Source organism: Brachyistius frenatus, unplaced genomic scaffold, assembly GCF_029030835.1.
Source record: "Brachyistius frenatus isolate BFR_SWC_R1_liver_20210118 unplaced genomic scaffold, ASM2903083v1 Contig_123, whole genome shotgun sequence".
NCBI lineage: Eukaryota > Metazoa > Chordata > Actinopteri > Embiotocidae > Brachyistius > Brachyistius frenatus.
The window spans coordinates 322501-340468 of NW_027210722.1; the positions used below are offsets into that span (position 1 = coordinate 322501).

The following is a 17968-nucleotide window of genomic DNA, read 5'->3' on the forward strand; positions in this document are numbered from 1 at the left end:
ACGGAGCTGTCCGCCCCGGTTACCGTCGGCACGGCGTGCGAAAGCAAACACACTAAGAACCACTGTGCGGCCTCCGACCTAAAATTAGCGCCGGAGTTGGTTGGAGGCTAATGCGATGTGCTTGACCTCATTAACTCGGGAGTGATATTTGCTGCCTCCCTGATTGGCTGCAGACAGGAAGTCTTGGTTTTTTGGGGGTTTTTTTTTTGGTTCTTGTGTGCTTAGTTTTTGTTGTTGTTGTTGTTTTAAACAAATGTAATTTATATATTTTTTTAAAAATCCCATCCTGCACGCTGGACTATTCATCCCGCCGACATGACAACTTTGGTCATCCACAACACCACATTACCGCGTAGACCCGCCGGGGTCGGGCCGGCGATTCACTGACCGAGTAGCAGCAGGTCTCGTGGATGATGACCCGGTTGGAGAAGGTCTCGTTGTGGGAATCGATGTGCAGGGTCCTCTCCTTACGGTTCAGCGTGTTCTTCTGGCTGAAGTAGACGTAGTCGACGCCGGCGATCTGTGAACCGCAAGAAACGAAACGGACACGGGACGACAGCGTCCATTGTGAGGTTGCAGTTTCATGATTTAATCCTGCAGCTGCAAATTAGCAAAATGCAAAATCATTAAAAGCTTTTATTTAGCCGGTGAAAAACAAGTGGAGAATTTGTTTCTGTTTTTTTCCTGAGAAAACAGACTGGAAACAATTGATTATTTGCAGTCACCGTCTTGTCTGGATATTATTTATTATGATTATTTTCAGATGGGACGCCCAGAAAACTATTAAGAAAGAGTGACTTTAGCAAATGAGACCAAACGACTTGTGGAAATTTTTTTTTATTGACTTTGTATTTGATGAGAGAAGTTGAATGGGAGTCGATGGAACCGGAGACTTTTGTTTTGGAGCCAACCCCTAGTGGCCCTTGGTGGTATTGCACTTTAAAGCGCTTCAACATTGGATTCACTTATCAAACCCCAAAGCTATGTCCAGTTTTACGTATACTTGACACTCAATGATTTTTTTTTTTTTTTTAAACTGATGCTGTCTGTTTTGTTTGTAGAAGGGTTTTTACTTTTTAGTGTTTTTTTTCTGGAAGGAAAAAAAAAAACAGCTACCTTTTGTGGCCCTCATTTTGTTTGATACCATTTACTATATTTTGCACTATTTACTTCTGGAAAAAGTAATTTACTATTTAAAACTATTTACTTCTTTTGAAAAAGAAAAAAGAAATTCCTTGAATAGATTGTTTCCTTTTTCTTTTCTTTTTTTGCCTTAATGTAAATAAGTTTCCAGTGTACGTATGCTTTTATTTTCTATCATGTTGCCTATTTTTGATAAGAAAAGATATGACGGGAAGTAGGTAAAAATCGCAATATCAAAATCTGAGGTCCAACTCACCCTTTTGAGGAGGCGCGGGGCGTCCACGTCCAGCGCACAGCGGCGCTCGATCCTGTTGGTGGATCCGTCCTCGCTGGTCTCATCGTCCACCACGTCACTCGCCACGAACATGGGGATGAGGTGACAGGTGGGGAAGCGGCGCTCGTAAGCCTGAAAGAATGAAGAGGAAGGTTGTTAGTGTTTCTGTTCTTTCCTTGGGGGGGGGGGGGGGGTAGCGATGGCGGCGCTCGGCCTTTAATAGAGGTGGGGATATTGTGTCTTCAGTATAATGAAGAAGCCGGTTGAATTCTTTTTTTTGTGTGTGTTTTCAGAGTGTGAAAGTTGTCTCCACCGCTTTCCTGCCGTGACATTCTTTACGCAGGCCTCAAAGATTTTCAGCATTTGGGAAAATATTTGTAAAGAGAAAGACATCTGATGTCATCAAACATGACTGAAAGGCTCGGGATAAATTCGGCTCCGGTGCACATCACATACTCTTTTAAGAATTCAGGCACTGAGCTGTGAGGCACTGAAGAATTTAAAGAGGCGGGAAGAGAAAGCAAGTTAGAGGCCAAACAAAAGCTGCTTCAACTTAAACTTCTCACTCGAGCTCCGAAGCACTTTTTTTTTTTTAATTACTTTGTGACAAAAGGGCGCCGACGCACAACGAGGTCTCTTTGAGGTCTCTAGAATATGTGCACTGGAAATGCAAAACCCCGGCGACCTCAGCTGTAGTGCAGAGGCCCGGGCGGCTCTTGCGCAACAGGGCCCAGCCGACACAATGCCTCAGCAGCGGCGGATATTTCTTCATTTTTCTGTCGCCGCCACCCCCCCCCCCCCCCACTCCACCCGCCCTCCCCCGTCTCAAATCTGATCGGCGGCGGTTGTGTAACTGGCAAGTCTAAACAGCAAGCCAGACGGAGAGGTCAACGGCAAATGGGAGAGATGCTTATGATAACCGGTGCTGGAGACGGTCCAAAATTAGTCATAACACAGAGATAGTCACGCGGTCCACCAACAACAGGGTGTTTTTTTTTTTCTCGTTTTCAATAGCTTGTTGTGAAACCTTCTCCTCAGGTTTAACTCTGCGGGATATGATGAAGGTATTTATCTAGAAGTCGGCGAGCACATCGGAGAATGAAAGAGGAAGCGAAAGAGACAGGCGTGTAGAAAGACAAAAACACGACGACGCAAATTCACTGCTTCGTCGTCGGCGAGAGTTTTAGGATCACGCGGGCATTTTTGGGGTCGTTGGAGTCGGCGTCGGCTGAATGTTTCTGACAAAAGAGCTGTGTTCGACGACCGACGTGTCTTTTAACTGCCGTGAAACCCGTCGTCACGGGTTTCACGAGCCAGAGCCGCTTGTAGCACAGCCTTATGACTAGTTTGGACAAAATAAAAAAAAGATATAAAAAAAAAACCCACATTCAGGACTGTTTAGTATGTTGAGCAGCGAGCGACCGTTGTTTTTGTTTTTTTGTTGTTGTGTCGGTGGGGGTTCAGCAGCCCTCCTGGCATCTCGCTTGCCAGGACGTCCACTCAGCTGCCCACGGTCCACTGACCCGGTGAATGCTGAGCTCTGTTTTTCAGCCCCGATGCTCTGGAACACAGGGCGCGAGGGCTTTGTGCTGCCGTCAGCACAACGGCGCCGACGGTAAACATCAGTTTCTCCCGTTAAAAAAAACAAAACAACAACAACCGCACGTCAACAACGAGTGTTCAAAGACGCCACTTGTTTTCACTCCAACGTGGAAATCACAGTGAACCGCGAAAAGAAACAAGGAAAGACCTAAACAATCAGCTTTTAACTGCCTCTTGCGGCGCTGAAAATAACCACAGTGTTTCGGTGTCGAAAAACAGGAAACAGGAAGGTCGTGATATCCGCTTATTCCTGTAAAAGGGGAACCTGAGGCCACGTTGCTGTTATTTCTTCCTTAAAACACAAAAACCAAATCAAACCCGACTAATGTACAACATTGCGAATAAAACCGATTTACCGTTAATAAACTGCAGGATTGAAGCTCATAAATAACTATTATACAACCTATCTTGTCGCACAGCAGCATTTTAATGGGCTGTTTACTTTGGGCCAATAAACGTAAACAATGCAGCTGGTCCAGGATGTGTCGGCTCGCCTCCAACAGGATACGACACACGCACACATTTCTCTTTTGTAGAAAAGCACCTCGTTCAGTCCCACGTCATGTTCTGCAGGCGCGACGGGAGCGTGCCGACGCCGAGTAAATATTCAGGTCCTCTGGCAGTTATCCAGATGATTACCCATGTCTATATTGACCCACTGTTTAATGGTGGCAAACAGCGTGGAAGCGTGCAACGCTGGGAGGACTCCGTTCAGACGTCTTTTTCGATATTTTAACCTCTTCTGCGCCGATTTAGAGAAAAGCCGACGTTGACTGTAAAGATGCTTTTATTTTTATTTTTTTTCAGTCACTGGAAGAAGCGGCGGCGGCCACCGATGACACGTCAACACAAACAGATGTGATAACCGAACTCCACCACAGTGAGTGTTCATTTGCCCTTCACCACAACTCTTTGATGGGATGTATTAGCACACAACAACAACAACAACAACATCAAAAAGAAAATCTTTCCAAGTTTCCAAACGAGCCGAAACACCAGTGCATGTGTGAGAACATCGTCTTCCCGTCTCCGTGGCGACGGGATATGTTCGGACACACCTCGCGCGGCCAAGCCGTGAGTAACGTTCCCTGGAATTTTGGCTGGAGATTTTATGTGCTTTCCAGGGCCGAATGAGAGAAAATATTAAAACAATACGTGATTACTTCATTCCTTCCCGCATGCCGAGGAAACGGTGGATAAAAAGCAACGAGGACACGGACGCGGGTCCTGAAAAATAAAACCCATTTCGCTCAGGAAATCCAGGAGATCCGAGGGGATACACAAAACACTTTAAGGCTCCAAAGGGCTGGTTGGAGCATGTATACGTGTGAAACGCACTACTGGGCAAGAAAACAAGAGCGCTGGCAGGCGGCCCAGCTATTATCAGACCTGAAGATGTGGCATAGAAAAAAAAACAAAGCTAACTGTACATATCTGCCAGCACAGGCCAAGAAAATTCAGGAAAGGGAGTCAGTTAAAAAAAAAAAAAAAAGATTTGATAATAAATTCATAGTTAGAATTTATTGTAGGAGAAACGTTATCTGTTTTACAGCACTGTAAAATAAATTAAAAAAAATCTTCAGATCTGGGAACCTGCAATGGGGCATTTTTTTTTCTCACAATTTTCATGTTTAATTGACCAACCGAGAGAAGAAATTAAAAAAAAAAAATCATAAAACCAAGCCACAAATTAATCCTGAGATCATTTGTGGAGAGTCAACAAACACAGTAACTGCTGCCTATGATTTTCGCTTTCAAGATTAACACATTACTGACATTCTTGTCGAACCAACAAGTAAGAGCTGGTGTGAGTTTGCGTGGAGGCGAGGCAGCAGTTGACCCGCTTTTAAGATTCGAGAGAAATTACAGCTGGAAAACCTTCAGTATAAAGGAGCCGCATCACTTTCATCTGCCAGCTGTAAGCGAAGGTGCCGAAAGATGTTGGGAGACGCCGAAGTGGCGTCTTATTGTTGGCACTGACATTTACTACCCAACCCAAAAAATAGTTGGATATGAAGTCGGAAGACTCCCTCACCCGAAGGCAAAACTGTTGTGACGGCTGTAATGCGACGCGTCTTTCGGTTCCCAGCTGTTCGTATCAACCAGAAGGACCTGGCGGTCGCTGGAGGAATGAGCTGACGCGGCGTTTAAGGTTTCTGGGGGTGGGGGGGGGGGGGGGGGTCAAGTTTTACGCTGCTTTTCACGCCGACCGCAGCCCAGGAGGACTCCTGTCGTTTTTGTTTTTTGTTGTTGGACGGCACCGAAGGCTTTAAAAGAACTTAATTACATGTCGCACCCTGGCTAAACGACATTTGCTCATCAAGCCAATCCTGAAGGTGACGCCCGGGTCGATGTGATGGTAAGACGTAAATCCTCGACCCGTTGGCCTCCCCCGGGGGGGGGACCGACGCTTATCAGGGAACGCTTCCTCGGCAGCGGTGTCACGTCTCTGGAGCTTATGAAAATGGTTGTGTAATAGAAAACGACGGGCGCTCAGAGGTCAGCTTTGGTTATTTTTATCAGGCCGGCTGGGAAAAATGGGAACATTTCGGTCGGGGGGGGGGGGGGGGTTAAAGATTAAGATGAGTGACGAGGACGGTTTACAGATGATGTCAAAACACACCAACGAACACACACAAAAAAAAAAAAAAACCCGGAGGAGCGTCTGTGCTGCCTCAGAGGAAATTCACGAGGAGAAGGAGAAAGAAGTGTTTGTTTAAGAAACGCTTGTAGGTTGTTTTTTTTTCTATTCATAGTGCGTACAACGTAAACTACGCCTGTATTTCCAAACAAACTCCCCGAGACACTAAAAACTTTCCTTCCGTCATTTCAGAGTCCCACGAAGGAGCCGACTGTCGGGCTACGAATATCGCAACAGAACCTGGCTTTGAGTGAGGCCCGCTGGCAGATGGGTGACGTCAGCTAGCCCGCGTTTGATGGCAAAAAAAATCATTAGCCCACCGCCTCGGGCCACTCGGGGGGGGGGGGGGGGGGGGGGGGGGGCGTCATCCCAGGGGTCGAGCTCGGACACCGGACCCGTTCACATATCACATATTTAGCGCGTGCCGAGAATTAACTGGACCGGCTGCGTCGCGTCCCATTCGAGGATGTTGCCTAATGGACTGTCGGGGTTACGGGAACATTTTAAAGAGGGTTACCGGATTAGGGATCCGTCCCCGTCCCCCCCCGGCTGTTACCGCACACCAGCACGAGGCCAAAGTTCAGTTCACGAGTTACAGCAGACACACATTTCAGAGAAATAAAAAGGTCCCCGAGAACTCGCTGGCGTTTTTTTTTTCATTTTTAAATTTTTTTTTAAAGACTGTGAGGTAAGCGTAGGCGACGGAGAATGAGGTACGGAGCAATTATAAAATTCCTCCCGGCTTCATTTCAGAGAGCTATGAACTCAAACTGGGTCGTTAATAAGGACGGAAGGAGGAAAGTTCTGGAGGAGGTCGCTTATCCATTCTGGGTTTCGTCTGACTCGCGTGCGCACACACAGGGAAGTGTGGAAATACAAACACCAGTGTTGCGGTTACTTGGATATCTTTATCCATAATAACTGGCAGGGAGGGGTTGAGTATCAAGGAAATGAGTAATGATCAGGAAGAAGGAAAACATTAGGTGGTTTACTCATGAAACTAAGACATGAGAAGGGATAATTCCTCATTCTGTAATTCCTTTCTTTGATTTGATTAAGACCGTTTCTCCAGAAACCTTTTTTTTTTTTGTAACACAAAAACCAAAAGCCTCTGTGTTGGTTGTGATTTCGGCGCTTTCACCGGTAGTAATCTTTGTGACTGTGCCTTTAAGAATACTGAATATATAAGCTGTGTAGAGATGCAAATTTTTAAAGCTTCTTTTAAAACACTGAGCTTGTTTTTTGTTGTTGTTTTTTTTCCCCCCTCACAGTACATCCCAAGGAAATAAGGCATTTGAATAAACAAACACAAGCAATTTATTTAAACTTAACATTTTTTTCTGCACAGGCTGTCCTCATTCAACAAACAGCTAAACGAAAGAACAAAAATAATTCTCTGTAAGTTCACTTGAGGGAGGAACCAGTTCGAATATGATTAATTGAAACTATTCTACTCTGTATTTTAGAGCACGAGCAGGTTGGGCCGATTAGGTTATTATTTTTTTTTTTTTTTTTAATGAGACGGGTTTCGGCCTGACTCATGTTACCTTCCTTGTGAATGTATGCGTGCAGACTCGGCGCTTGAACATGAGCCGAAGTAGGTGAAACCACTCTGGGGACAAATATCCTGCAATGCACCAGGAGCTTCCACGTCCTCATTTTCCAAAGCTGGGCCAACCGGTTCAACAGCGTCGGCGCTTCTGACGCGACGTGGATGCCGTGCGTGCGGCCTCCTTGTGTTGACTCGGTGCTAACATTCCCCTGTTTGTACAGCGCTAAATGTAGTATTTGCTATTCTAAAAAGGAGTGAAGTGAACAGGTCGCAGGATAAGGAGGAGGTTCGTCGCCGCATATCAAAAGTGCTCATAAACCGACGGAGACTAATTTCTTTCCCGGCAATCGGGTCAGAAACACTCCCCGGCTTTTAGGTGTAGATTAATGAGGAGTAGGAGGGAGAACAAGCTCTGGATTGAAGAGATATAACAATAGAGCCTTTGGTGTGTGTGTGTGTGTGTGTGTGTGTGTGTGTGTGTGTGTGTGTGTGTGTGTGTGTGTGTGTGTGTGTGTGTGTGTGTGTGTGTGTGTGTGTGTGTGCGCCATACCGCCCACTTCTCTAAGTGCCAGTGATCTCACTGCTACAGTGTGCATTGTAAATGGCAGCACGGCCTGGAACTACCAACATGGAGGGAGGAGGAAGAGGAGGATGAGGAGGGTGAGGGGGGTACAATCTGCCAAGAACACAGACTTTTTATAAAGTCCCAAAATATTTGGTGGGCCGAGCTACGTCCTGAACCGTGATGCTGGGTTTGTGCACGCATGATTTTGTGTGTGTGTGTGTGTGTGTGTGTGTGTGTGTGTGTGTGTGTGTGTGTGTGTGTGTGTGTGTGTGTGTGTGTGTGTGTGTGTGTGTGTGTGTGTGTGTGTGTGTGTGCGCGCAGCAGGGAATAGAGAGCAGCCGGACGGGCCATCTGTCAGCTATCAAAAAAAAAAAAGGGTCCGCGCAGTAAGACAAAGAAATGCTCAGATGTAGACGTTTCTGCCCGGCGTAAGGTTGAACGGAGACGTAACCGTGTCAAAAGGACGCTCCGTCAGCTCATTTAAAGAAAAAAATAAATAAATAAATAATGGTAAAAAAATTTAAAAAAAAAAGATTCTGAGAAATCATTGTTAAGGGAGTCACAATATTATATTATCAAATCCTAATCCTGCGTGGAATCTGTTTATTCAGAAAAATGACAGCCTTAAAAATTCTTATTTTGATCACCATGACGACTACATCGGTGAAACACGCACACTGCATGTCAACCATCAACCTTTATAGCGTTACAGTTAAACGCCGGGTGATGTTTCCCACAAATTATTTATTTTTGAAGTTTTCTGATGCTGCCATTCATGTGCAAGAAAAGTGTTCATAAAGGAAAGTGATTGTGAGCACAGCACGTCTTTTAAAAAAAACAAACAAGAAATCAAGACGATCCGCTCCGGATCGAACCGTTTGGTGAGTTGCAGGAAACTGGAGCGTCATTCACCCCCCGGCTTTACAGTAAGGGAAAGAGAGAAGTGCTGGCGCATCACATTCACGGCTGCCGTCGCTCATTCAGCCACGACTCATTCAGCTCTTCCGTTTCCTGAGGTTGAACCTCTTAACGATTTCGGTAAACGCTGACGAGGCGTCTCGAGCAATTGATTTCTCCTCGGAAAGGTTGAGAACGACAGCGAGTGGATGTTCGAGAAAGACGACGGCGTCTACGGGAAGATGAGACGTTTCTGCCATATTTTTTAATTTTTGTTAATTTCTTTTCTTTTAATAACATTTTTAACACCCAAGCTTTGATAAACATTTTATCGAATGCACGTTTCAGACCAAATCAGAAACACGCGTGGAGAGGCTTGTCGGAGTAAACCGTACACGCTGTCCTTGCGTCACGCGGCTGCCGCACAGTTCTGAGTCACTCTCCGCTGCCACACTGGAGGATGATTGGAGTACGAACACGCCAAAGGGTCATTGTGTAAGAGCATGTGCGCACACACGTTCATCTGTGTCTCGCAGAAGGGAAGCAAGGGTGGGGTGGGGTGGGGGGGTGGGGCTGCTCGGGCAGCAAACCGCGACCTTGCAGCAGGAGAGGAGGGTGGATGAATGAACGTCACGGCGATCCGTGAATGAAATCGGGCTCCGGGGAATTTTTCCTCATAGGCTCTCCCGGAGTCACGTGTGTGTGTGTGTGTGGGGGGGGGGGGGGGGGGGGGGCGCACCGCCTCCTCTGTGAATGTCGTTTGAGGATGCGGCACGGCAGACGATAAAGCTGCTCTTCATCGTAGCTCTTCATTGTTTTTGGCGAACGTCGTCTGGCGGAGTGAGTGAATTACACGCTGCAGGAAAAAAAAAAAAAAAAAAGCTCCGACGGGCCGATTCAGCGGATGGAAACTCTGGATCAGAACAGACGGGTGGCGATGACGGAGGGAAAAAAAAGAGAAAAAGAAAAGCTCCTGATAAAAGCAGGCATTTCATTAAAGCAGGCTCTCGTACGTTTCTTTCTTGATGTCGTATCTCCCTCGTGAAAGGAAAGCGGCGTAATCAGGTTTCAGTCCTTTCGTCCGTGCTCTAATTTTTCAATGAAAAAGTGTCGGCGTGACATAAAATGACGAAACCGGCCCGGTTTCTCTGGCCGACGTGGAGGAGAACCTCTGCTTGTGTAAGTAGGTTCCCCTCGCATGCGAGCCCATTAGGTGACGAGGACACGGGCCGTCACAGCAGCTCAAAGACGGATTAAGACGACGGCAGTAACGCCCAGGATGCTTCTGCACCGCAGAACCGGGCTGCAAAAGGCTTAAACCAGACCTGGCCCGTAAGTGGGTCAGGACGTGATGGGACGTCCGGGACGTCACTCTGGCAGGGATGAGCCGGGCCAGACACAGAGAGAGAGACGGCAGGATCAGCCACGTTTAGAAACCTTTGGCGCGGCCGCACAAGACAATGTGTTGCAGAGTCGGCATTTGGAAAACTGACCCATATATTGAGAAGAACGCAACAGTGAAACACGTGCCGTCTTGACCCGCCGGGTTTTGGTGCCGTCATCTAACCAACAAGTGAAACGAAACGGTGACCCGAGTAAATGTTCTTATTTCTGCTTCGAATGACGGGGGAGGTCAGGCCGACTCGAATATTCTCCCGTAGTCTCATCTCACCTGAACCCGTCGGCAGATGACACACGAACCGGTTTCTGAGAAACAGAAAACCAAACGCAGGAGCGAAGCAGGGCCGAGCAGCGAGGGCGGGAATCGGACGCGGAGCTGGTAATATGTATTCACCTGGCGCAGAGCCGAGGATGCAGAAAGCACGGGAACAACAAGTTCAGAGATGAGCTGTCACGGGTGTCCGCCAGATCAGAAATCAGCTGATCCGGACGACTTTTGTTCAAATTGTGCCGCTCGTCCTGTTTTATTCATCCTCGGAAACATCTTGTACAAAATAAACCGAGCCAGACAATCAAACAACACGTTCACTGAAACATTGTTTGCCTCATCGATGAGCGTTTGGGGAGCAGCCAAGCGGCGACCAACCATCATGTGACCCATCCGTTTTGTGAACTGCCATTTTTTTTTTGAAGCTTTGACTTCGGTATTACAGCCGTCGCCATCTTGCCATTTTGCAGCCAGACGTGACCGTATTTGGACGAGCTGGGGAGGAGCGAGCGGCGGATCGAATTCCATCCGATTGGGAACCCGCCAACTTATAGCAGGAACCTGGCTGCACCCTCGACCTGTCAATCAAACCAGACACGGCCCCCCCCCCCCCAAACATACCACTCTTTGAGGCCTAACATCTAAATAATTCTGAAATTATTTTCAGAACAACCACCAAAACACTGATCGGAAAATTGCGGATTAGAATCAAATCATATCGACTTGTGGGGAAAAAAAAAAAAAAAAAAATTGGCTTGACTTTGTATTTCATGAGAGAAGTTGAATGGGAGTCTATGGAGCGAGAGAGTCGTTTGAGACGACCCCTAGTGGCCCTCGGTGGTATCGCACTCCTGCATTGGCTTCAATTGTCATACCAGGAAGCTACGTCCCCTTTTATATACAGTCTATGCAAACAGCTCGTTTTACAGCAAACAACAGGTTCCAGTACACACATTTGTTTGTTTGTGTCTGAGAAGAAAATGTTTGCAGTGTAAACGTTCACCTTCAACGTCACTCAGAACAAACCGTGTCGGCCTCGCAGAGCGGTCAACACGGAAATTCAAAGAATCAGCAGTCGCACCGTTTTAGCCCGGAGGCTGCTGTATTTGCAGGAAAAGTTTAGCCTAATAAGTAGCTAGCACAGTCTGGGTCGCTCGGCCTCGCCGCCTCCTTCTCCTCCTCCCTCCGGTCCTCTCTTTATTCCTGCTCCATTTTCTCATTTTTTGGGGGGGGGAATCATTTTTATTTTCTGCTCTTTCGTTACTCAGCCGTATTTCTTTAACGCTTTTATGAGCACGATAAAAGCGAGAGCTTCATGACCGAAAAGGAAAAGTCCCCTGTTGTTGATGGTGTCTACCAGTCCAACGGGCATTAAAAGTAACGCCGCACATCCTGTTCCTTGCCCTTCAGGAACCCTCGTGGGACCGGGGCAGGACCGGAGCGCTTTGTCCTCATGGATTAGCCACAGGCCCATACGTTTCCATGGAGCAGGACGGGCTAACAACAGGCTTGGATTCACTTAACACCCCCTCTCTCTGCAGAATGCATATTAAACTGGGAGCAGAGGGAGAGTCGCTGTGTTTTAAGCTCAACTCCGACAGCATCAACTGGGTGGTTATTTACTATTCCACCCACCGCCTGTGTTTTTATTCCTCTCGTGAGCCACCGAAGGCATTCTTCATCTGTGGATGTGTTCTGGAAGCAGCCGTCCCTGCGGGCGTACAACAACAGGCGAGCGGGGTATTGTGTTGGGCTTTTTGACATTTCCCCCGTGACTCCCCGAGGACAGACTTGAGGCTCCGAGACTGGACCGCTGCGATAACGGCAGCGACGACATTTCCTGTTATTGAGAAGCGGCTGCAGCAACAAGGGGGCCGCTGTGGTTGAGGATGACTTTTTCAAATAACAAACTGCTGATGTGTTTCCTCTCTTCTCTGATATTCCTAACTGCGCCACCAAAATAAATAAATACAAGTTTTAAAAGCCCAATTTTGTGGAGCAACAAGGAGGCTCTCAAGATCAACACTAATGCACGTTGATATTTATGTGCAGGTCAAACAAACCCAGTCAGCTGTTGCGGGCACGAAACTTTCAGACAGATGAGAGTGTAAACGAATGAGGTAACTTTAAAGAAAAGGAAGTTCGGAGTCTCTTATTAGGGGACATACTGAAGTTGCTGTGGTGTTTTAGTCTGGTAGGTACATCGGCAGTATCTTGAAGTACATGTCAAGTTTAGTCTGGTCATGAATATTTGAATCAGATCGGTCAGATCCACCGCTCGCTCCTCCCCCCGGCTCGTCCAAATATGGTCACGTCCTGCTCCAAACCGCTCCGAACTAGCAAAGATGGCGACGGAACAAAATCTGAACTGTAGGCTTCGTAACGGCCGTTAACAAACCAACGGGTGACTGCCGGTCACCGCTTGGAATAGTTCTTAATCATTATGGCTACACAATGCCCACAAATCCAATCAAAACAACTAAAGCGACAACACCCAACAATACACAAGATCCTATTAAGACTGATTTATTATTTAGGGTGGATTTATAATTGGGTAATTAGTTTTTTACAAAACAAACCTAATGACCTCAGACATTGATAAAACAAAAGAAAAACAAATTCTCAAGCAGGTAGGTTATAAACTGCTGCAGTCAAACCATCAAACTGAACTCTCAACTGCCAAGCTGTGACAAGAGAGCCAAAACTGACAAAAAGCTGCCAACAAATGGAAAACACAGAGAACACCGTTCAAAGTGGGTACAATAACTGCTGCAGAACACAAACGGCTGAAGGGCCTCGGCGATCCAAGCATGACTCATGCAACAGTACACCCCAGGGCACGGCAGTGTTAAGCCAGAGGTTGGAAAACCTTGACGGCACCCGTCGGTGAACAGGGTGGCTCCTCCGGGGTGCGGCGGCTGTATTTCATCCAGACTGCAGGAATGCATTTGAAAAAGGCTGCTGACGGAGGAATGTAGAGGCCCTGCAATTTAGCCTCAAATGAGCCGATTGGTATTTCAAAGAAGCGACAGTATCCGAACAGCGGAGTCAAGTGTAAAGGGAACACCGAATTCCTCAAAGCGAAATGTCAAATATAATCTGCCGGCCAGCAGACGAAAGGGAGAAGCTTCTGCTGGCAAATATTTCAGGAGCCTCAGACGGAGAGGGAGGAATAATAAAGCCCGAGTCCGACACAGCGACGCTCATAATTTTTGAAGCTACCCTGCATTGTGCTGAGGCCTACAGAATATATCGCCCTTATACACGCACACGCTTAAATGTACCCCTTGACATGTAGCAGCAGATCCTTGTGAGCGATGTTGTCGGTGTTTCACGGTAAGTTTCCCCACGCGCCCAGGGTGTTGCGTCGCTGCTGTGCTGCAGTGGCGACAGACCCGCTGTAGAGGAAGTGAGAGGTTTCACAGGGGGGTTTATGATAACGAGCCGGCAAGTGTTGTGATGCACCATTACTGCGGTGTCTGCAAAAACACTCGCTGCAGAGAGAAGTGGCAAGAAAGGACAAGGGAACCGAACTCCGCTTCAAAAGGACTCAAACGCGTCATTTTTCACTCGGTAACTACAGATTCTGAGCATTTTGTATTTTTCACCATTATGTCAACTAACACATATTTTTCCGTCTCCACATTATCGGCTACTGCCCCCGTTTGTTTGTTTCCCCCCGCCCCCACCAGTAAGCCTGTGCCGTCTACAAAAAGGCCACGAGGTCGGTCATCTCCAGTTTACAAATCAGGCAGGTCTGCCTTGCAATTATTATTGACGACACCCTCCTCACCCCCTTTGGCTGCATGTGCAGACCCAGGTGTAGGTACCAGCCCCCTATTTATAGTCATCTGTTTGCCTGCTGCTCAATCCAGCCAGGGCTAAAGAGATTTAATCTTCCCTGCATCCTCCTTCATGCCAGAATAGAAAGCTGATTTCCATTTAAAGAAAACGGCACCTGTTTGGAGCCCGGCCCACGAAAACCAACACAGGACGGGGTTGTTCGAGGGGAAGTAACACGACCAACTAACTTTCAGCGTTCATTTCCACGCAGGAATCAATCAGATAGATAAATCATCTTTAGACTAGTGAAGGGCTGAAAACTGACGGTTGTATAATCAGAGCGCGAGTCTGCCGGCATGCACCGATACCATATTACAGACAGAAACAGCAGCTGAGGTCAAAACACTGCCGAGTAAACCATCCATCCAAACGTGTGATTACAGTCCGGAGTGCAGTGTGATGCTTATTCTTAAACAATAAAACTCATCTCACTGAAATGAAACAGAGGTTTAAAAATGGAGAAAAACGGATTCTGTCGTCGTTTTAAAAGGACCAGTGTTGTCATGACATTACACCAGGGAAAGACATTACAGGAGCTCGGAAGGTTTGCTGGCTGCTGGAGTATGTTGCCAGCTGACCTACTTTAATATATTTATATATGAACTTTACTTTAATATAGTTTACTTTACAAGTCAAAAATTTAGGGACGGAAAAACATAGGCCACCGAAAAGGGCATTTCAAAGTGCAAAAAGGAAGGTTAGGTTAGGGTAGGTTAGGTAGTTACTTTATTAATCCCCAAGGGGAAAATTTTTCGCTACAGCAGCATACAGGAAGCAATAAGATAATAAAGGTGCAAATCCTCCGTCTGTCCGTCGCTAAAAACCACCAATGCGAGGCTCTGAATTTTTTTACGCCGCAAATGGACCGCTCGTTCGACATAACGGCACGGCCACGCCGTATATGCCAGACGCCGAGCGTGCACGTCTGCAGCACAAGTGCGTCCACACCTCGGCGGGCAACGAACGGGTCTTAAACCTCCAGATGACAGGAAGCAGGAGGGAGTGGGTCGTTTCAGAGAGACACGGATCGCGAGAGAGGCCGAAATGATTCTAAGAATGATCAGCTTCAAGTCTGCATGATTAAAGGCATTAGCAGCAGGACTGAGATCAGAAACAGCATTTTCACATGCGAGGTACATCATTTCACGACTACCTTCGGAGGGCGACCTTTGAAGCGCCCACCCGCCGGTATTGCGTAACTCTGCATCGAACGGCATGCGGTATTCATGTGGGAAGACGGCGGACTGCGAGCACAGGTAAAAAAGACACTTACCGCCATCACCAGCTCAAAGGGATGCTTGTACACCCGCACGGGTGACTGGTACTTCTGCACCATGATGGGGAATACAGCGACACCGACAACCTGAACAGAAAGGAGAACAAAACAATCAGAGAGAAGAAAAAAAACAATATCACCGGTGTTTTTTTAGAAAGAAAGCTGAGTTGTCACGATGCCTTTGATTCAGTCTTGGTGTGAAAGCCAGTTTAAGTGTGATCGTTTGTAATGTGTTTAAACAAAAATAAGGACAAATGAAAGTGTTTAAATGAGAGACAGACAGCTGCAGTTATGTTTTTAAATTGATTATATTCATATTTTTGATGTTATTCGTTCTGCCCAGGTGATTTCATTTCTTGTGTTTCTGTGGCGCTCAAGTTAAAAAGGACACGGAGCGACACGGGTGCGTCTTCATTGTCCATTTTATGAGATTGTCAAGGTGTCATGCCAAAGAATATTTTTGGCAGTCAGTTGTAAATGCTTCAGTTTTGGATCTTCACAGGAATCTGTAAGAGCAATCTTTTATATATATATATATATATATATATTCATTAAAAATGCTGTCAGTCTGTGGATTAATTCGCTGCGTGATGAATGTTGTGACAAAGTCGTGACTACGCTTCTGCCGACATCACGGCATTAAAGCCTACAACAAGAGATTTGGTGGACGGTTAAGGAAAGGTGTGTTTTGGCTGACGGGTGGAATGACGCCAGGTGAACATCTGCGTGCATCTGTGTGTGTGTGTGTGTGTGTGTGTGTGTGTGTGTGTGTGTGTGTGTGTGTGTGTGTGTGTGTGTGTGTGTGTGTGTGTGTGCGCGCCGGGCTGTGGAAGGGAGGTCTCCCGAGCCGTGTCCGAGGCGCTCGCTGATCAATGGATGCAGCATTTTCCCGCTCATTTATCACACAAGAGTACCACTGCAACGGCTACTCACTGCAAACTACTGGGGATACAACCGAGCTGAGTTTAGCTGCCGTCACAGCTACAAAAAAACAAAAACAACAACAAAAAAAACAACAAAAAAAAGGCAGGCGCTGTTCATTCTTTTAAAATGTAAACAGCACATTACACGATGAGCAGGCTGAGGCTTGAGAGTAGAAGATTAAATAAAAGTGCGGGGTTCATGATTTCATGAACCAAACAAAGTGTGTATAAAAAAACAACAACAACAACAACAACCAGAAATTCTGTTTACTCCTGGGTGTTTAAAAGCAGAAGTGCCTTGCTCAGCGTGTTGCTACATGTCTGTAAACTCCTGCTCTGCTGAGATGGGAACACTTTCTGCAAAGGAAGGGTGTGAGCTGAAGTCCAAGCACACTACTTACAGAGGGGGGAGGATGGGGGAGGAAGGAGGGGGGGGAGGTAGACTAATAATAACCGGGGCAGGACACACACACACACACACACACACACACACACACACACACACACACACACACACACGGTGTGTCCCTTCTCGGTCTAAACACCAAGTATCTAAACAGCTAACTCGCATAGTTACCGTCATGCTTCACGGGATCTGCCAGCCACTTCAAAGACACATCAAAACAAGACGTTCAGTGTATTATTATTATTATTATTGTTATTGTTATTATTATTATTATAATTAAGAGATTTCAGCGGACACTTTAGAAACACACCACTCAGCAGCCTTGTCTCTGTCCGGTCACATATACTCATGTCCAAACGAATCGTGGAGGGGAGGAGGGTGGGGGACTGTTTTTATGAGAATGGACGTAATTGTCCCTTTTCTGTCTTGTCTTGTTTTGTTTTTTGGACACTTTTTCTCTCCTGGTTTGTTTTCAGTTTGTTTTGGTCGTTGCTTTTACGTCTTTAATAGGAAACGGTTGTAGCAGTGTTACTAGAAAATAAACGTTTAAAGTTTAAAAAAATAAATAAATTAATTAAAAATTAAAAAATAAATTCCTACTTTAGGTTCCATCAAGACCGGGCAGGCTAACTGAAACTAGCCCGCAAGCTAACGCTAACTTTTAAAATAAATAAATAAAAAAACAAAGAAAGAAATTTCTGTCAACTTCACATAAATAAAAAAAATAAAAAAAAATCTCGTAACTGGTGCTTACCGGTGAGTCAGAGAGACACAGAAAGCCGGACTGGTTTCCGTCGGGTCAGACGTCGTTTGTTCTGAAGCGGCTCCCCGGGGGGCCTCTGTCCATTCCTGCCCCCTCTCCTCTCCTCTCTCTCCCCCGCCCCCCCTTCGCTCCGCTCTGCTCTTCACTTCGCCGGGTGAGCTAACGGCTGTTAGCTTTTGACTGCGCTAAGCTGGCCATGTAGCCAGAGTTAGCCGACCGAGCTATTAACCCCGCGCGGTGGGGGGGGACGACAAAAACATCGGCAGTCGGATCTAGTGAGTAAATAAATATCCAGCGCGGTCCGATGTGTTCAATCGCGCCCGTGGCAGATGAAGTGTGGACGCAGGACGACGGTGTGCCTCTCTCTCGGTGCTCTCCTCCTCCTCCTCTTCCTCCTCCTCCTCCCTCCCCCTC

At 46.7% G+C, this 17968-nt stretch overlaps 1 protein-coding gene across 4 annotated transcripts in view; it reads right to left on the reverse strand.

The window, feature by feature from the left end:
• Positions 1–17642, reverse strand: part of LOC138629901 (SEC14-like protein 1) — a 49028-nt gene extending 31386 nt beyond the window's left edge. For all 4 annotated transcript variants that reach the window (XR_011311594.1, XM_069713888.1, XM_069713887.1 and 1 more), the window contains exons 1-4: positions 17546–17642; positions 15460–15549; positions 1400–1549; positions 389–520 (exon numbers count right to left, since the gene is read on the reverse strand). Coding sequence is in view for 3 of the 4 variants with exons in the window: in XM_069713888.1 (XP_069569989.1) it covers positions 389–520; positions 1400–1549; positions 15460–15522 (345 nt within the window). In the remaining variant the exon portion in view is untranslated. The remainder of the gene's footprint in view (positions 1–388; positions 521–1399; positions 1550–15459; positions 15550–17545) is intronic.
• Between the last annotated feature and the right edge of the window lie 326 nt (positions 17643–17968).